The 21,838-nt window shown below is 40.4% G+C and overlaps 1 protein-coding gene across 1 annotated transcript; it reads left to right on the forward strand.

Annotated features, from left to right (window-relative positions):
* Nucleotides 1-1,255: 1,255 nt before the first annotated feature.
* LOC145448856 (uncharacterized) lies at nucleotides 1,256-4,799 on the forward strand. The gene is made up of 4 exons (XM_080327302.1): nucleotides 1,256-2,149; nucleotides 2,260-2,353; nucleotides 2,738-2,817; nucleotides 3,955-4,799. Exons 3-4 carry the CDS (start codon nucleotides 2,776-2,778, stop codon nucleotides 4,231-4,233), a joined length of 321 nt encoding a protein of 106 aa, XP_080183428.1. The 5' UTR covers nucleotides 1,256-2,149; nucleotides 2,260-2,353; nucleotides 2,738-2,775; the 3' UTR covers nucleotides 4,234-4,799.
* Nucleotides 4,800-21,838: the final 17,039 nt, after the last annotated feature.

Consider the following 21,838-nt stretch of genomic DNA (forward strand, 5'->3'; position numbering starts at 1 on the left):
CACCATCATATGAAGCTGCAAGGGGTTCCACTGACGTGGGATCCAGCGCATCAACACCTGAACCAATGCGCCATTTAAACGGTAATTTTGTAAGTACGTGCAAAAATGATACTTACATTCGACATCCGAGTACTCGGACTCAGTCTCAATATCACTTGGCAAATCCGTTACAATGGAAACCTCGGCCATAACTGATTAGAATAAAAACTGCGAGAACACAAACAGCCGCTGTGACCGGTGTTGATAATATGTGTCACTCACTTGACGTCACAATGCACATTCTGCTTTTTCTGTAAACATGCCCATATTGGAACTTTCACTCAAAATTACGGCAATTTCCGATTGAGTTGAAACACGGAGAGTCGGTAATTTCGTAATGAAAAAAAATTCTGAACATGATTCCGCAAAGTTGTCATGAAGATGCAGTTGACCTTTAAGGTATATTATTATTGCCAATATTCTCACCAATGAACCGTGACCGGCGGTAAGTCAGCATCCGGGACTCTGGCAATTTGCTATTTCGAATATACGGGGATGCGCGCTCTGCGTCGTCAGTCAGTCAGTCGACAGAAAGAGATATATATATTCATTGATTTTGAGTTAATCACATTTATGATTATCGTTGATTTTAGTTCATGAGTTATGTCATCTGCTTAATCGATTTCGTATGAAGTACCGGTATCGCTCGTGACTGAAAATTCAATGAACTTGCCATTGCCATAAGCAGTTAGCAGTAGGGCTGGGCAAAATCGAGTACCCGGGTGATTCGATTCTGAATCAAGTATTTTGCTTCGAGTCGAGTCGAGTAATCGAGTATCACTTATTATGACGTCATAACCGGATATAGTATTTCAAAGTACAAATATGTACCTTTTATGCTACAACAAAGAATATAATGTACGTTATCCATCATATTACAGATAGCTAGGTATTTTTGGACCACACTGATTTCATTTCACTGGGCGGCAATGTTGTGGAATGATCATGACTTCAGAAATGCGTTATTCCCAGTAACGTTTGTAGCTTTGTACTATATGTATTGTATGCTACGGTACGACCAGTCAAGGTTTCAAGGCTTCGTCGGTGAAAATTGACATCGAAACTATAATTCTTGTTGATAAATTAACTTTCAGCCGCGAGGAGCGTATAATTTCAGTACTCGAAAAAATCTTATTTTACTACTCGACTCGAATCATTAAAATTACTACTCGATTCAGATTCGACTACTCGAATCATTATGCCCAGCCCTAGTTAGCAGTACCTCAGAGATGAGCATGATGCATCTGATGACCCGATCTACTGTTTTTCTGCTGATAACTTGTTTGGTGGGAAGGTAATTCAAGTAAACAACGGGTGATTATAATGCAAGCAATTAGCTAGGAAAAGTACGTTCTCATATTCATGCATACCATAGATAGAGCTATTGGGTACGGTATTCAAACTGGTTCTGTATTTAGTTTTACCATCAGTAGCTGCATATTTAGAATTTGGATTTTCATTATGACCGTTGCAAGGATAGATCTTGTTTGAATGAAAGGAACTCTTCTGATATCTAATTGTAACTTGTGATTTCAGTCCTAAATAATTATGAGACTTAGTTACATTCAATACCAACAACAAGATCATTACTGCGTGCACAAAAGAAGATATACCATCATCTGCTGCACTAAATATGATTTGGTGCCGGAATTCTTGAATATTCAGTGTTATGATAAGGGGTTTACTGATTGGTTTGATCTGTCTGATGCTGATGTAAAAGGAAATGATCGGATTAGAGTTCTTGTTATGGGTAAGTTTAGGCATGACTTCAATTATCAATTTTTTCACCTCTATACCCCATTTTCCTAGAAAATGTACTAAGCGTTTGCGACAGCAGCATCACTAGCGTCTCCCTAACTGTGGATTCATCTGAACGTAATGTAATGGATGATTCAGTTGAATCATTACTGGATTCATCTGAATCTATTGTGACGAATGATCCAGTTGAATCATCACCTTCACGTTCATAACAACGATGGCCTGTGGTCTACGACATCCCAGCTTTTCCTCAATACTTGGTGCATGGGAGCGCTGGCAATATTGTAATTCCATCAAGACTGAGAAAAGAGATCAAGACAATTCTCTTTCAAGATCCTTTGCGATATACTTAGTAAGTATAATTCTATTCAATTCATCCATCCTATTTTGTTTTGAAACTCGTGCATGCATTTCGTTAGTTTGGATAGATATCAGATAACTATATGCGGATCTATCTAACAGGCACCCAACTGCGCATCAGTATCGAGAAGAATGCTTGGCATTATTAAGAAACTCTCCAGTTTTGAAAGACAATAACGAAGAAAATTCCAGCTAGGTAAGCTGCATGTAACTGTAGTCCTGGGCAAGTGCGCAATGGGCATAGTCATAATACACTGAGTGGGTTCCCGAGACTATTCAAGGATTACTAGATGAGAGTATTATTTCATGAAATTGTGTGGCATTGCTAATTTTCCGCTAACAACTTTTTTCGAATGAATTCAAGTGCAGTGGCTCTCTAACTTCTGCCGTTGAGATGCAATTGTAATAACTTGTTTGACTTGCGCCGCACCAATAATCTTGGCTTTCACAATAAGATAGTCTCGTACCAGCCAGTTACATACAGTTGGATTCATTTCTGAAAACTACACGCGTTCAAAATAAATATCGGAACGCTATAAGTGATCATCGATGGTTCTAATAACCTGTGTCTGCTTTATAGGTGATGGAGTGGTGGATTGGCGTGCTGGTATACCAACCATGTTTGCAGAAGGATACGACAATTTTCTTCATATTGGAGAGGTAAGCTGTTCGTAGATAGATGGTGTATAATAGACATTGTTAAAACTAAACAGTTAGTTAGTTGATGATCAACTAGCTAACTTTTTTTGATGAGTTGTAGTTCTAATTGCTGATTTTGAAAATTCAGTAGTTGTAGTTCTAGTTACTGATTTTAAAAATTAATCAGTAGTTGTAATTAGTTGCTGATATTGAAAATTCAGTAGTTGTAGTTCTAGTTGCTGATTTTGAAAATTCAGTAGTTGCAGTTCTAGTTGCTGATTTTGAAAATTCAGTAGTTGTAGTTCTAGTTGCTGATTTTGAAAATTCAGTAGTTGTAGTTAGCTGCTGATATTGAAAATTTAGTAGTTCTAGTTCTAGTTACTGATTTTGAAAATTCAGTAGTTGTGATTCTAGTTACTAATTTTGAAAATTCAGTAGTTGTAGTTCTAGTTGCTGATTTTGAAAATTCAGTAGTTGTAGTTAGTTGCTGATATTGCAAATTCAGTAGTTGTGGTTCTAGTTACTGATTTTGAAAATTCAGTAGTTGCTGTTCTAGTTGCTGATTTTGAAAATTCATTAGTTGTAGTTCTAGTTGTTGATTTTGAAAATTCAGTAGTTGTAGTTCTAGTTGCTGATTTTGAAAATTCAGTGGTTGCAGTTTTAGTTGCTGATTTTGAAAATTCAGTAGTTTGTACAAGTCTGGTTTCTACCTCGCCATCTTATCCGCGTAAGCGGTGTCTTACAAGAATCCTAGAAGTGAGCCGTGCTACAAGTCGGCAAATACGGATTGAAAAATAAGGAATACCGGCCTGTTGTAAATGACCATAATGGTAAACCAGTGTCTCAAAATCAAGTCAATCCATATTTCTTATATGCCCTTGCCACTTTCGAAGTGGCAAGTTTCAGTAGACCTGGTACAGGCGTCGCGCATAGCTCAAGTAATGGATTGGGGATCATGAGATTGAAATATACTTCATTGCAGCAGACTGACTGGTGACAAAATATTTTTAAAAGCATAAATCAAATGAGCAACATTTTGTGACACAAATTCATGTTTATAACTTGTGCAGTGGTAATATAAATTGTCCTATGTGCTAAGCCTATCTCGATATCATAATGATCTGAAGTCCGAAGATTTCATAGTAATATATCTTTCAGGTTTCTATCTCTCCATATCCAACGATGGTCTACAATTCGCAATGGAGCCTGCACTTGGATGGAATCGTCTTCTCAAAAAACATTGAAAGTTTTGACGAAGTACTTGCTCTTCTGATCGCAGCTCATTGGATATTTACCTTCAAGTTTCAGAAGAATATCAAGCACACTCTCACCTTCATTTCGTCATACCTGCTAAAGCTGCCTGACGCTGACAAATCCTGTTGTGAGGGCTACCAATATGTTGCCACAAACAACGGAACTGTCATCATAGTTATGTAGGGTTACCATACGGAGGCTCAAGCAGGTCATTCGAAGTCGATTGTCAGTGCCGACTTTTTATTTTAGTCAACACCACTAAATTTAAGTAAAAACATGGTAATTCTGGAGTCGTCACTTTCATTCAACACCAAAAGTTTTTCAGAAAAAAAATAGCAAAATCGGCTGTAAGTCTTGATCAACTAACTTTCCTGAATTGGTAAAATTGTCCTCCTTTTTTGATTCCGTAATATGGTAACCCTATAGTAATGACTGTTCGAATACGCTCAATAAAATGCATGAAATGCCATACTACATGTTTTTAATTGGAATGTATTCTGCAGTATTGCATAAAGCAAAGATGTGTGGCAGCTGACAGATCGGTTGGGGTGGAAGGTGTGTCCCCCATATAGGGTGGAGGGTATTCCTCCATATAGGGTGGAAGATAATCCTCATATAGGGGGAGGGTATTCCCCCATATAGGGTGGAAAGTATTTCCACCATGATGGGGGGTGGAGTTGAATTCCACCAGAAATGGTCAAAATGGTGAACCACTTTTAATGGAGGAAATCTCCACCTTTCAGATTTACAGTGTATATGCGCTGCGAAATCGCCAACCATTTCGAAATGTGCGATCCTACAATTTTTGGGGTTGACATGCTTCAAGCATTAATATTAAATTACTACTTCATTCTAATTGCTATTGTGTATTCGTGAGCTGTTTGCGCTTCAACCAGTCATTCAGGGAAGTTTTAGTTTCGTCTAGTCATTCAGGGAAGTTTTAGCACGGATATTATGTGAGCGGTATTCTACTTTCTGCTATTCAGCGGGTTTGCATCCGCACAAGCACCTGTCTTTGTTTGAAATTGCGGTCACCGCGTGTTTGCAGGTTATTTCCCACCTGATTGAACACGAATATGTATTATTTTGGATCTAACGTGGCGTTACACGCCGTGTCATCTCAGATCACCTGGTCATACAGACAGCTAGGAAACACATCAGTTGTTTGACTAATTAGCGTTAATGAGCCATTGATTCTGTCTTCCAATTTCAGGCCGAGTATTGTAGCAGACCGCTGGTCCTTGACGTAACGTCCCTAGATAGCGCTAGGTATCTGTTACGATTACTACATACTTTGCTCGTTGTGCTGTAATTTCCATGTGACCCACACGCGATTGCACAATGTTCCGGATCGTAATCCTCTGTCTCGTATGGCCTAATTACCATTATGATCTTTTTACTTATTACGCGAGTTAATCACCGATTGCACACTGCGGGGGCGTCGCTGTCTTGCCGCGTATTGCGCAAGTCTATACCCTTTTTTCCCGTATTGCTCGGGTATAAGCGCCGGCCTCTTTCGCACGTGGGGGAGACTCATTTTTACTACGCTACCTGACGCACGTCTCTTTTTACTGCAATACATCCATACCGAGTGTACTGTGAAGTTAAGAAGTCGCCAACGCCAAAGACAGCAAGCTATAGGCAAGTCGTTCCGCTATCACTGCTCCAGTACGACACAGCCTCACTGTTACATGATGCCATCGAGTTCGGTAGCCTTACCGTTGCATGATGTCATCGAGCCCATAGCCCCACTGTTACAGTATGTAGAACGGCATGTACAATCTCATTGTCACGTACTCATTTTGCTTTCATCGTTTTTGCCCTGGTTGCGCGAGCAGCCGATTTTCCCATTAATCCCAGGTTATGTAACTATGCATTTGCCAAGGGATAGATTCCACTTAATTCCTGGGTCTGATCTCCCGTCGCGCCGCCGTGACCAAGTGATTTTTGTTGCCCTATTTGACGGTGACTGCTATTCACTATTCACGTACCGTTGTATTCATGACAGAAAAGAGCTCTACTGGAAGCACTGACATTGCTGGTAGTTGGCCGGATATCTTCAACTTGGCGGGAAGGTGCAAAATAGGAGGGAACCTCAATTTCCTTCCCTTTTGGGTTGAAATGTGACCTAGACGAGGATAGCGAACATGGATTTACCTTTATGGTGCTGTTTTCAACATCCGTATTGGTAAACGATCTTACCGACCGAATAGATGACATCCTTACTTTCAGAACGTTCACGAAACATTTCACTACGAAATGCACACGAACACGATAGGAGAAAAGTTTTTCTCTTTCATTAGCACTAACAGTGTTTTTCTCTCTCATTGGCACTAGGGTTGGATTATCCGGATAACGGTTAACCGCAGGTTTTTTTATTATCCGATATCCGGATATAAATCTGCCGGTTAACCGGATAAAATAGTATCGTGAATGTGTTTTAAACTTTTAGGAAGCTTCAATAAGTCGAATTATCAGTGTTTCGCGCGGCCAATTAGCGAGAAGCGTGTCGTCAATTAGCGGGATACGTCAATGCATTGTATAACGCGACGCAATCTCCCGCTGAGAAGATCGTCAAATCAGGTCATTGATTGCCGCGAACTCGGCTATCGTTGCTGGCCTGGTTTTTCGACTCTTCAACAAGCCTACAGTTCCGCTGGCAGAATCACATCTGCAATAGGCTCTGTGGACATTATACCATCACTGGCCTACATAATCGCATTTGCATTGGCTTGCTGCTCACGATATTATCGCTGGCCTGCGCAATCGCATCTGCAATAAGCATGGTACGAACGATATCATCGCTGGCGTAACCATAGTCTCGGGCCTGGCATGCGTTGGCTCCTATATCTTAGTGGCTTGGAGACAATATGCCGCTGAGATTATTGATCAGCGATTGTGATTAATGAGTGACATTGCGAATCTGAATGACATCGAATGTTCGCAGTCCGGAAACATGTTTGTTCGTGCGTGCAAGCGTCATTGATTTCCGATGATACTAAATTCGAAAAAAATCGAAACCACCTCGTTTTATTTAAAACACCCCCCCCCTTATTTTTCGGCTGGCTACGGGCCTGATCATGTGAATTTCTCATGGAGGAATTAGAGCGAGTTATCATGTCGGCCTCGATTCCGGTATCAGCAACTCGTCCTTCCAGTACTGGACACTAGGGTTGTTCAGATTTGAAAAATTGTCAGGAAACTTCGACCATTGTGATCCAAATGATGGTTTAGTACATAAAAACACTTTTATGAGCAATTTTGGTCATCTTCATAGTGATCTTCCTTTTCCTCAAAGCCCCCAAAGATCCCGAGGTCATTTCTCCTTACTACAGCTGATACACCAGAGTGTTTACGTTGACGTAGTGTTCTGTAGTGTTGGCCGTGTAACCAGTTTGTAGCTTTTGTGATGTTATCAGTTGAAAACGGTTGTGCAGAAATAAGGAATTGCAAGGTAGTATATTTGTTTTCAAAATTGTACCTAAATGTTGTCTTATAAATATCAGATCTATCTCCGTTTTCCTGTTTAAAACCTATCTATCGTGTTCATGGGAAGCATTTATTAGTTGCACGGGTGACACTGGTTTGTTATGGATCGTACTTCGAAGGAGCGCCGTTGGGTTGCAAAGTCGTGACCAAATGCAGAGATTTGCAGCTACTTTTTAAGCAGTAAATGTATTGAAAGGTGTATGATATGTAATGTCAGTAATGGTTGCCCGACATATGAGCATGCGACACAATGGAAAACGACAGTTCAGCATGGAACACATCAGCATGCGTCACTTGAGCATGTGACTGTATAACCCAAAAACTTACCCTAACCCGAAACATAGCCTAACCTAACCTAACCTAGCCTAACCTAACCTAAAGCCTAACCCTAATCCAACCATAAATCCAACCCTAACCTACCCCTAACCCGTAATTTAACCCACATGCTCATGTGTCGCATGCCAAATTGTCGCATGCCGAAGTCTCGCATGCTGTAATGTCGCATGCTCATATGTCCACGGACCGTCAGTAATATTTACCTCAATTTTAGTTTATCTATAACATAACGAGTAATTCCATTTGATGGTAAAGTGCAATTTAGTAGAAGAAGAATGCCTGACACAAAGCGGAGAAAGGCAGTGCCGGATTCACCACGAACAAGATCGAAGTCTGGTTTCTATTAGAGCGGATAGTCATCTGATTGTATCAGTCACTCCCAGTTCTAAAATATCTGCTATATCTGAAAGAAAACTGCCCTAAGACTACCAAAACGCAGGAATTTCTTCTTCAAACTGTTGGAAGAGGTTGCCAAACTTCATGCGGCTTGAACTTTATTATCTTCAAAAGATCATGTCAATTGTGATGAACTCGATAAGTTGGGGGACCTTGACATTGCGACGCAGTTGTCGCCATCCCAGAAGAATGAAGACATCGCATTTTATGAGGACCAATAGTATTCTCGCAGTGTACGACTCGCTGGAAAACATGAGACTTTTGAAAGAAGCCAGGCTGAGATCAGTGACGAACCTGTTTCAGCATCTGCGAGCATAAGTTCTAGTGATGAATTTGTTACATTAATGTCCTCGTCACCTGGGAAGGAAACTAGTACACCACCCTCTGACTATGATGCTGCAATCAAATATCCTTCATTTATTGAACTTCAAGCTCCTAGAAACTTGTTATGAAAGAAACATATTACCAATGAGCTGGACCGCCTAAAATTGACTGATAACCAAGCAACTATGCTACTTAGTGCTTTCATGCAGTCATGCGAAGGGAATATTGATGCCTTTGTGCTATCCATATCATGTGCTATCCATATCAAGTATAAAAGAGACATATAAAGGCTAATCGCCGTAAGGTTCCACATGATATATTTGAATCATTCCAACAAGACCTACCCAATCATGCTGCTATACACTGGGATGGAAAGTTGACAGAAGACAGACTTGGAACAAACTATGAAGCATTGGCTGTGATATTGTCTTCTTATCCTCAGCATACAGATGGAAAATTACTTGGAATTCTCAACATCTTTTCAATGATAATACCAATTGTCGCAAGCCACGAAAATGTTATAACGTACTGATCATTTTTTGCCATAATCTGCTTCATAAAGTTTGATTATTCAAAATGTTCTCACTACAAATTCATTGAGTTTCGGAAACATACATTGCCTTCACTTGACTCTATTGTTGTTACAAGAGCAAGCCTTGTATCATGAACTTGTTGGATTTTCACAATGTTGCTCAGTAGGTACCCTTGTCATATTCCACACTATGGCAACCTCTTAGACTGTTTGAACAGGACAGTCCTGCGTTTTGGTCGTCTTCGGGCAATAAGTGAACGGGAATATTGAGTAGTGGACTTGTCTCTTGTTCTTTGCAGGACAGGTACAACCCTTCTCCGCTTTGTTTCAGACATTCTTCAACTGAATTCCGGTCCTCCATCAAATTAGACAACTCAGTATTTTACAAATGAGCTGAAATTGTCCGGAGTCACTGGCATTGCACATTATATTCCGACTTAATAGATCTTTCATCAACGTTAACAAAATAAAAGCAACCTGGAAATGCATGCAATTGTCTCATTCATATAGCTTGACTAGCTGTAGCAGTGGGCCTATAGAGATAACAACACATGTACCAGAAGGTCGCACTGGCATATGTAGTGCAATACGATTGCCAAAAAGATATATTACCATGATATTTATCACCTATAGACGGTCGTTTTCAACTGCAAACTCCACTAAAGGTACAATCATCACCTCAGAGCACTGCTTTACAATAAGAGCTAGGTAAAAAGTCTGGGTAATCCCCAATAATTAGGAGAATTGGCGCCTGATCTTTAGGGGCTTTGAGGAAAAGGAAGATCACGATGAAGATGACCAAAATTGCTTATAAAATTGTTTTTGTGTACTAAACCATCATTTGGATCACAATGGCCGAAGTTTCCGGACAATTTTTCAAATCTGAACAACCCTACTGGACACCTAAAGGGAAGAATGGGCAAAAAGGAAGCGCTGCTTACTATATTCAGCCTTGCTTACTATAATTCAGCCCATTTTGTGGAAGCAGAAAGAGCATTTAATACGTGTGGACTACTTGTTACAAAACTCCGGTCCCGGCTACAGGATGCCACTATTGATGCGGTGTGTTTAATAAGGAGGGAGCTGCAATTACACTGTGTAATGATTTTGCGATCCATTTGTCATGCAGACCTCGTGAAATCGATTATCTCACTTAGGATTCACTATCCGGTTAACCGGTTAGGTATACGGATATATCCGTTATCCGGATAGTGAAAATTATTGATATCCGAACTAACCCTAGTTAGCACTAACAGTAAGCTCGTCAGTTGATTTGCCCGTCTCGCGAGATGTGACCACTTATATCGCTACACATGGCGGTCATCGCTACATGGCGGTCGAGACGACACGTTCTCTCTTCGAACCTCAGTTTTATCGCATGGTCTGGCAACTAGCGCCGCTTAAGTACAAGGACTGTCTTTCGAGCTCCGTATGTTCATAACGTTTGAACTTGGCTCGCGACACCTTCGAGGACCCATCTATTGCTCCGGGACACTCGAAATATGTTCATTGCTTAGTAAGAGTGAACACTCTATCTCCGATGACGTCTTCGGATTTGTCATCGGAGCTAATGTGCACACGTGTTACCCTGATCTATCAGCGTGCTGCCTCAAAGGCAGTCTTCGTTATAGTTTTTACATCGTCCATTTGACCGTTACCAGCGGAGGCGCGGCCATTGCGCCGCTTTGGAGTGTCTGCTGGCGGATACGATGAAACTGGCGTGGAAATGCATCGACCGTGGGCGAGGGATCATGGGTTCGCATGAAGTCTTTGGAAGGATTTGGTACAGTTAGACTCACATCGAATCTTTGAATACTGTGTCGCGTTCCGGTTATTTATGTTCCTAAATCGCTCGATAAGAATGCTCATTGCTCACCTTTGCATCTCCTACTTCGTGAACAAGTGTGATGGATGGGTTCCTCTCCCACTGACAAGACTGCGTGTAGACATTATACATACTGTGGTCGCTTTACCATATCGGTTGGCATAGCACTGTACCTCTAAAAATACATGCATCATTATAGCATAACCTACCAAAGCTACGATTGCACGTGCTAATTCGACTCGTCATTGGGGTCATCTTCATGCTTCATTCAACGCGTAACACCCTATATAACCATGTGACAAGATTTGTCCCTCGTACGCGACTCATACCGCGTGCGCGACGCATATATCACTCGCATCATTTACATACATCACTTTTCTCTATTGATCGACCCGAACGATAGAGGTAGTATTTGTAATGACTCCTGTGCATAAAGACACTGGCATATACTTTCTCAAGGAAATTGATTGATAGGCTCAAAAAATTCAAATATAGTACCACAGTAGGCAGCGGCTCTAGTAGTTTCAGAACTGATTTGAAAAAATAAACCAACTCATTGAGAGGTCAGAGTTAAGTGACATGATGAAACACTTGATATACGAACTCTGACTCAGAGTAGAAGACATGCATTCAGCGTGTTCATTTGATGCAATTTCAATCACTTTTTCATGCGTTTTTGAAGGGGTTCCATAATGTCACAGTTACCTTGCTATATGGCGTCAGTTCAACGTGTACTCTTTTCAGCAAGCTTTCACTCAGCATTGCATGAGATTCGCGCTTGTACAGATCTAAAATATCTGTCCAGACAATCGGACGACCTTGAACATCTGTCATTACCTTCGAACCATTTTTTCGTGAATTATATAAGGAGTTACGAGCAGTCTTAACCATAAAAAATAACAATTAAACAAATGTGCAAAACAAATGTGCAGAGTAAATTTTAGCCAAACAATTAAACAAATGTGCAGAGTAAATTTTACCTAAACTACCTTCAGCAAATTAGGGGGGTCTGACAGCAAGGGAATCGGTCGATGAACTGCTAGCGGATTTTGAGCCATCAGATTGGTTCGCATAGTAATTTCATGATTTTTTGACTGATGATGCGAAACGTCTTTCTGTTTGTTGATGCGAAACATCTTTCTGTTTGTTGGATGTCCATCACATATCAAAGCATGATTTTGCAGCCCTGCTTTTTCACATGCGATGATGCTCTTCCAAACCAATGAGGCTAATCGTCCGGCTGTCAAAGACCGTGTGGCATACCATGCTATTGACACAGACACCTTTCTGGTTACGGTCCTTCATAAAATACTTGTAGATGATAAAATATTTATATTGGCCCCCATGTTTTTTATTTTTGCTATACAAGCCATAAATCCTTACCTAAGATGTAACTGGCTAGCTCATTCCCTTTTTTTCTTCCGTCACTGACATAGGATCAACGTTCCCCACTAGTTTGCCTTCTCGCAAAACAAGATTCTCTTCAACTCAAAACATTTGTCATATATTACTATTATACAATTCTTATCCAATTGACACTATTACTAAGCTTTTCTTTTCATCTCGTCAAAACGTATAAATCCGGTCATGTTTTCAACCTCTTCTTTTCTAGCTGCAGTTTGCTCCAGTGCCAATTCATTTATACCTGGACCGGGTGGGATACGGTTTCTGTAAATGATAGCAGTATGCAATGATCTGTTTATTTATCTACCTGTAGGGGCGAATTGTGCGATTGCTCGGCAATTGGAGGACATTGCTGCTTCTAATGTGTGTATAGGCTGCTGGGGATCTCGAGTACAACTCGATGCACCATCTCAGAATGTCAGGATGATAGCGACGACCATTACCTGACCTCTGTGAATTGATCATATCATCAAGAAATAATTGATGCAAGAACTCATTCATGTTGCGTTTTTCAGTATATCAACTATCGCCGTGCGTTTTTCAGTATCAACCATCGCCCATAAATTTAGCTGATTAGTTGCATGTTGCTCTCAGTTATGTGTGTAGTCTGCAATAAATACCTGAACTGTCAAATATACCTGCTCATCCACCTCAAAAATAATCTTTTTTCCTGAATCTTGTTGGCTACGTGATTAAATTATTCGGCTGCCTTAAAAAACGGCGAACACCAAATTTGAATTCATTCCAATCAATATTCGCGGGTTTCGTAGAGTTTGAAAATTTTGAATTCGCCCAAAAACGCAAAAAAAATTTCCAACTTTTTCTGGTAACCGATGCCGAACTGCACGGTAATTGCTTCTGCTGGCACATCAGAATATGAACATCTGATCAACCGTCACATATATTAATATAGCTCCTCATGGTTGATGATAATTTATACATCGTAAAACTAACTCGTAAATGACGTAAAAAAGCAGCATCCAGCCACCCCAGAGCTCGCCGAGTGCAAATGAGTGACCCTACTATTGGGCGGCGGCGAGAGTGGATTTTCGAGAGTTACACATCCCGGAGTTCTAGATATCCCTGGGTTCGGTTCACGGCTGTCGGGATCATTGAAGCATAACCGATTAGCCAGTCAAGAGCCGTGGTTATTTGATTACTAGTCTTCTCGCCGTTCTATGGTCGGTGGCACGCCCATTCTTGGGCAGCTACTTTCAAACGCTTTGCCAGAAATCTTAACGGCTTTCCCGTGAGCTTCTTTCCGGCTCATTTTTATAAATCAATCTGTTTTCTATCAATAATCAAGCTTCGGAACCTACGTGGAGACTAGAACCATCGAAATATATCCAAACGTATATTATGTAGGACATGGCCTAATACCCGAAATCAGATGTGCCATACCTGATGTAGTTTTTAACCTTCAATAGAACTGGTAGGAAGAACTTATCACCCTAATATGAATAGAAGGGGTCCCAAAGAACATTTAAAAAGCAGTTTCATGCTTCGGAACCTGCGTGGAGGCGAGAACCATCGAAATATATCCAAGCGTAAATTATGTAGGAAGTGGCCTAATACCCGAAATCAGAGGTGCCAGACGCGATGTCGATTTTCACCTTCAATAGAACTGGTAGGAAGAACTTATCACCCTAATATGAATAGAAGGGGTCCCAAAGAACATTAAAAAGCAGATTCAAGCTTCGGAACCTACGTGGAGACGAGAACCATCGAAATATATCCAAACGTAAATTATGTAGGACATAGCCTAATAATACCCGAAATCAGATGTGCCATACGTGATGTAGTTTTTAACCTTCAATAGAACTGGTAGGAAGAACTTATCACCCTAATATGAATAGAAGGGGTCCCAAAGAACATTTAAAAAGCAGTTTCATGCTTCGGAACCTGCGTGGAGGCGAGAACCATCGAAATATATCCAAGCGTAAATTATGTAGGAAATTGCCTAATATGGGAATTTAGATGTGCCAGACGCGATGTCGATTTTCACCTTTAATAGAATTGATAGGAAGAACTTTTCCCCCATATATGAATAGAAGGGGTCCCAAAGAACATTTAAAAAGCAGGTTCAAGCTTCGGAACCTACGTGGAGACGAGAACCATCGAAATATATCCATTATCCAAGCGTAAATTATGTAGGAAATGGCCTAATACCCGAAATCAGAGGTGCCAGACGCGATGTCGATTTCCACTTTTAATAGAATTAATTGGTAGGAAGAATTTTTTCCCCATATATGAATAGAAGGGGTCTCAAAGAACATTTAAAAAGCAGGTTCAAGCTTCGGAAGGGGTCTCAAAGAACATTTAAAAAGCATATTCGAGCTTCGGAACCTACGTGGAGACGAGAACCATCGAAATATATCCAAACGTAAATTATGTAGGAAATGGCCTAATACCCGAAATCAGAGGTGCCAGACGCGATGTCGATTTTCACCTTCAATAGAACTGGTAGGAAGAACTTATCACCCAAATATGAATAGAAGGGGTCCCAAAGAACATTTAAAAAGCAGATTCAAGCTTCGGAACCTACGTGGAGACGAGAACCATCGAAATATATCCAAACGTATATTATGTAGGACATGGCCTAATACCCGAAATCAGATGTGCCATACGTGATGTAGCTTTTAACCTTCAATAGAACTGGTAGGAAGAACTTATCACCCTAATATGAATAGAAGGGGTCCCAAAGAACATTTAAAAAGCAGTTTCATGCTTCGGAACCTGCGTGGAGGCGAGAACCATCGAAATATATCCATTATCCAAGCATAAATTGCTCATCATTGCATTTTGCAGTTTCGAAACAATGCCATTCTGTCGCCCAGTATCAACAGATAGTACGGTGTCTCATATGATATATTGAGATTTTCAAATTTTCCTATACAACGTATTCTTCTAATCGGTTTTCTAGACCGCTGAAAATATCTAGAGTTGTTCCACTTTCGCCTTTTCGAACACCCAGTTTGATTTGTGTCAGACAAATTGAAATTATACGATATATTCAGTCCACATCCAACGTCGGAATTAATAATTATTTATTAATTATTTAATTTTGACTGTAAACAAGAACACGATAGGAATATTTCAATCTGGGCGATCAAAATTTACTAAAATCATTTGTGACTACAGGACACACAAACTTTTGAAATTTTTTTCCTACTCATAACTCTACTGTACACTGATGAAAACACTGTTGCCAAACCCACAACAATAGCAAAAGCAGCACGAGTTCGATACAAAAATGCAACGCTCAAAATGAGAGAAACGATATGGGAGTCAATGCCTCTTCAGTCTTCATGGACAGCACAAGAAGTTAACTTCAAAGCCCCATGTAGACGAGCTTTCATGGACCTGGATATCCAGCTCCGGTCTGAAACCGGCAAGCGAAGGATTCATTTTCGCAGCACAAGACCAAACGCTCCCTACAAAATGCTATCGCAAATGAATTCTGAAGCAAAACACGGACGGCAAATGCAGAATGTGTTGTGGCACATCTCATGTCCGGCTGTGGTGTACTTGCAGCTACCGAATACACATGGAGACACAATAGGATTGGTCACTACATTCATCTTGAATTATGCAAACATTTTAACATCACTACTTCGACAAAAAATTGGTACGATTACAGCCCAGCACCAGTGACAGAAAACGACCAGGTAAAAATTCTGTGGGATGTACCAGTTATAACTGACCGCGAAATCAGAAGCAACCGCCCGGATATGATCATCAAACTAAAAAAGAAAAGAGAATGCTTGTTCATTGAACTGGCTGTCCCAGCTGATCACAATATACAACAAAAAGAATCAGAAAAGCAGTCCAAATACGCAGACCTCAAAATGGAATGTGAGAAAATGTGGCGATGCAAAATAAACATTGTACCGATAGTCTTTGGCGCTTCAGGGGTCGTAAGCAAAAAACTCATGAGACATACGGGTAACGTTCGATTCGTCATGATCCAAAAGATCACGTTATTGGGCACTGTGCATATTCTTCGGAAGACGTATGCACCACTGGACTAAAATTATACTAGTGAATGACAGCATCATTTCTGTAATAATCTGACTTAGACTCCATGTATTGCATAGGAGTAACAATTTGACTGCATTACTGAAATTTTAAAAAAGTACTCCAATCTCGCCATTTTCCTTCGGTTGCAGGTTGCTCCCCGGATTATGTGTGTATTGACCAGTTTCTTACTGTGAATAAAGAATATAATGATATTAACAGCGCAAAATCTACGATACAAACGAAATGCAGACGTCAGAAACATTTTGAATTTATGGAAATTTTGACATGTCAAAAGAGGCCGCCCTAATGATTATACAAACCTGTGTAGCTCTAATTCTAATCTAATTTGAAAAAAAACTGTGGAGCTCTAATTCTAATTCTAATTCTATTCTAATTCAGAAAAGCTGAAAATTTTCTAGTTGTCCAAGTCTGCTGGTACGGGCGCTTCAGGAGTCGCGCAGTACCTTCATTTTCTTCAAGTCGACTTTGTTATTATTTAGTTATCATTCGGATACCGTAGGCTATCGCACCATCATCCTACGTCGTAGTAGCCTATCATGTAGAACAGTTGGATTTGACAATTTAGCAACTCAGGAAATATATTAGGAAGTTGGCAGATATGGACGTGCTTGAGCTTTTGGATGAATTATGCGAGGAGAGTAGACCGCAAAGCTGTTACCTGGTAGATTTGAAGAATCCACACAAAAAATATTCAGATTCGGAGTTCCAAGATCGATTTAGATTTTGCAAGAAATCAACCTCGGATATTTTAGCAGTAATTGAAAGCGATTCAGAACTGAACCAGCACAAGCATGCTGTGCCAAAATTACAACAGCTACTACTGATATTGCGATTATATGCAACAGGTTACTTCCAACGTACAGATGGCGACTTGATGGGTGTAAGCCGCCAGACCGCAGGACGGGTAGTACACAGGATTTCAAGGTGTATTGCGAGACAGAAATATCAATTCAGCAAATTCCCTGTCAATTTAGATAGAACAAAGACAGATTTCTATAAAATCAGTCACTTTCCATCGGTAATTGGTTGCATAGATTGTACTCATACCCATAGTTTCCCCAGGAGGGGCAAATTTATGATAGTTTTTTTGGTGTGAGCCAGACCAGTGATCCCCGTACTTCAGGCCACACTACCTCAGGCTATATGTGTCAGACAGCAGATTGGATTGGTTCAGAGGTTGCAATAACTGGTGGGAAGCTTCTTTATCCTCAAGTAAGAAATACTTATGTGACAGGGATGATCGTCCCACACACTCGCGGAGGGGAACAACGATAAAACAAAAAATATTACAGCGCCAGTTTGCAAACCTCCAGCAAGCAGCAAGAAAATAAACTGAGGGAAGCAGAAAGATTGCGTCAAGTTGAACTCCATCGAATACAGATGGAGTATTATAGGTTTAAAATTGATCTAATGAACAAGCAGATGGAGAAATGAATTTTCTAGCTATAGTTTGTCTGTTGATCATATTATTTTACTGAATTTGAATAAATTGCAACTATTGACCAATGTTAGAGTAGAGCTTTCTCTTTGTGGTCGTCAAAACGAATATCAGGTAAGAGGTAAATATCTCGTCGCATCAGCTAGTCGGAAATACCATAGACCTGTTAGCCTGAGGCAAATAACCCCCTCTATCCTAAAGAAATGGCGATGAGACTAAGCTGCACTTATTCATATATTATTGGTTCAAAAGACTGCAAGAATATGATATGATGTAAAGGTAGATGGAGTGGCAACACTGCTGGTGGCAACTACTTGGTTATCAAACAGCATTGAAGCAAATCAATCCAAGGCAACGGACATGTTCCAGCCAGTCCATGGGTTCGTGCAGGCGATAACGATCGTATTTTTTCATACCAAAACAAACAGTGGTATAGTTGAGATGTTCTGGTAAAACGTCGTTTCTACTGTTTACTGCGGTTAACATCAAGGCGGCCGTCATGGCAACGGCGTTGCAAGATGACGTATTTCAAGCAGTGTGCGAGCGCGTGGATTCACGAGTCAGCACATTCGTCTAATTTTCAGGTTCCGCTAAACCAGTCACAGTCATCAACATTGGTCAGCGTTTAGCTAAGACTTTCAGACTGATTTACGTGTGTTTTCGGCGTTCAGCGTCTGTTTTGAGGTAAAACTTCTGGTCTCCACCCTGTATGATTTAGAAATCATTTGGAAAACTGGATGTGACATCGTGGTGATTGATGTCTTGTGTAGGTGGAATTGCGGTGAGTGAATATTCCCCGCATAATTGTCGGTAAGTACGCTCTTTCGGCTAATTTATTTACAGGGTTGTGGATTAAATTTATTGAAATAAGGTATTCGGTACTGCTTACTGCTTCAAATCATGTAAGTATTCGGAAAAAGACTCGATTGACAGCTAATGTTATAATTCGTTCGGTAACTCAGAAGTAGCATACGTGTAGGGAGCGCGCTGGACTGCGTCAGAGAAAGTGCATCTTCATTTGGATTTCGTTTACGGAAAAAAAGCTGAGAGCAGAGACTTTAGCTACGTTCTACCATAAATGCATAGTCTAGTGTGCGTTCTCAACCACAATAACATGTGGATCACCAATCAGGTAACTCCAGCCCTACCTCCCACAAATCCGAACACTGGTCTTACACGACATTGTACGACCCAACCTAGGCCTAACTTCTTACTTCGTAAGAAAAGTACGCATGACAGGACTGGTGTGGATGTCATGTCAGTATATTGTGTCGTATGTTCCTCATTTTGAATGTGTGTAGCAAGCCAATCATTACCGGTGGTGAGTAGAGAATCCTATGTCAAAAACAGTAAAATTGTTCGCAAGTGATGTTGATATTTATTTTCAAGCATTTTGAAATCAATGAACAAGAACGAAAAAATGAACTCGTCGGATAAAGACAATGTGACTCGGTCTTTTAGTTGATGTAATCTTCTACCGTATGATATATTTCGAAGCATGGGTGAACATGTAAAGCCACGCACATATAATATGTTTTTCTCGCTCTTATTTTCTTTGCTGCAGATGCTCCATGCTGCAGATGCTCCACGCAACTGTCTATCACGCTATCTGTGGTAGCAGACATGACACTCTTTCTGCAGATGCGATCTGTTGGCACCTGGTGGAGTTGGCCGTACAAAATGCCTGGCTCTCAACCTGACTAAGCTGGATCGGCTAACAGTTATGTCATGTTGCTGCCTGCTTTCCACTTAGGTCAAGTTCTCAACGATGAGCTCTAGAAACCTCAAATGCGTGATTTTGCACAACATTTGGTCATCCTCCGCTGATTCCGAATATACAATATAGGCCTTGGTTATTGCTAGGCTGAAGGGGTGAAAGAATTGTTTCTTCCACCATTTTTACACCGACGCTCAATACGAGATCCTTATTTGATCTGAACAACGATCGACTCCATTCATGTACTGATTGTAATCATCCACACATTTGGGCTTCAATTTTTCTTTAGCACTCCCGGCACTTCTTTTTCATCCTTCCATTTTATCACTGGTATGTGGCCACGTCTAGCACTTCTTCTTACGCCTTTATTCACCAGCTTCTCCGTTATTGTAGGTGGGGGGTCCTCGTCTGTCGCTTTGACGTCGTGAATACTACCCTGACGCGATGTCACTGCTAGCATCGAAACAAGCACACTACAAACATAACGCGCAAAGAAATACTGTATTACATAACGTCTCACTACAACATGAATGAATATACAAGGGTCCGAGGATTATTGCGCAAAGAGATACTGTATTACATAATGTTCAGTTGTTCACACTACAAAATAAATAAATATACAAGGGTCCGAGGATTATTGATTTTTGCATTTGTCGTCCTGGACGGTGTGATACATAGGCAGTTCCGCTTCAGGTATGGCAGTGTTTTCTAAAAAAGAGACACGCTTTTGTTACACGTGGCGGTGGGATTCAATATTTTTGGTCAGCCGATTCTGATATAAAAGTGATTGCCAGTAAACTGCAATTGGAGGTGGTCAAAAGTAGTCAGCTCTGAAAATTTCTACTCCATTACAATTGCAAACAGATGTCAAAACTAATTCCAGAATGAAAAAATGATGATTCTCAAGTGGATAGATTGCAGCTTCTGGCAGTTAATCGGAAATGATAAATTTCGAAAATCGATTCAGTTAGAGCGGTTCTCAAACTTTTTCGCCTTGCGGCATACTAGAAAATTATTCAATTCTCGTGGTCAGTAAAGTAACTTTAAGGCTCGTGGCACACAGTTCGGGATGTATGTAGTTTTTCAAGTTATTTTAAATTCAACATCTTGCCACGTCCAAGTAATAGTGCTAAGACTCGAGTACTCGAAAAGTTGTGTAAAGCCCAGACTTTTCGTCGCACTTCACGCACATTGGATATGGAGTGTCCGATATGATTTCACAAAAGCATCGGTGAATATGATTTAGGTAGCAGGTTGCGTGGTTACGTTCCCACCGCATTGTCGCCCATACGAAATATTTCATCAGTTTATATAGCACATCATAACATTTGAAACTGATGTTTCGCAATCTAGCATTTATCTTAGTGTAGCAGTCCGTGGCGTGTCCTACTCTGGAACAGAGGCTTCTGACTTTTTTTTAGCTTTAGACCTGTTTTAGCATACAACCTTTGAAACTTTCTGGACTAAAGATCTGAAATACATTTTCCGCTTTCAGAAGTATTTATATTTCACTTTCAATTCCTAGTATCATACTTTGAGTTCTAATTAGTATCAGTTCCTTTGTCTGGAGAACATACATGGCATTTTACGATTCACTATATTTTTTATTAGCGTTTACTAGTCGCGAAAAGTGTTTACACCGTATCCGATACAACTTCTCCGTATTGCTCTCCGACTAAACTACGAGCCTTACAATATGGGGGAGGGTGTCACATTCCATGATATTTTCTAAAACGTGCTTTTCGAGTAAACAAAGGATTAGTATCGCATTTCCCTCTCAATACCATCATTTTCATCCCACCATGCGGACGAACGCTTATGCTGTCGATAACTGGATACCTCCTGGTATGCAGAAACATGAATCAAGCTCTGCACCTTTCGCATAGCTCAATTTGTAGCTTTCGACAATCAATGCGAACGAATTACAGTCGTTTTCACAACTACTTAGTTACTCGAGTAGATTCAAAGTCAGTCAATTCTACTTCTACTTCAAGTAGTTTTAAGTTGCTTATGGAAGAAGTACTTCTACTCGTACTTGAGTAGATTTTTCCATCGGTACTTCTACTTAAGTAGCTTTCTTGACTACTCTGTTTGAAGAAACATGTCAAGAGTGAGAAAAAATCCCTGTTCTACGAATGCGAGGCCTTCAATATCATCCACCAAAAGTTTCACAGGAAGTGATTTGTACCGGACTTGAACTCGTTAATGACATTGAACAAAATTACATGGTGGTGAATTGAAAATGACTCGCTCGAGTCAAAACTACAAAAGCGAAATTGACTTGCG

Source organism: Botryllus schlosseri, chromosome 10 (genome assembly GCF_051294905.1).
Source record: "Botryllus schlosseri isolate E-star chromosome 10, Bs_hap1, whole genome shotgun sequence".
Taxonomy (NCBI): Eukaryota; Metazoa; Chordata; class Ascidiacea; order Stolidobranchia; family Styelidae; genus Botryllus; species Botryllus schlosseri.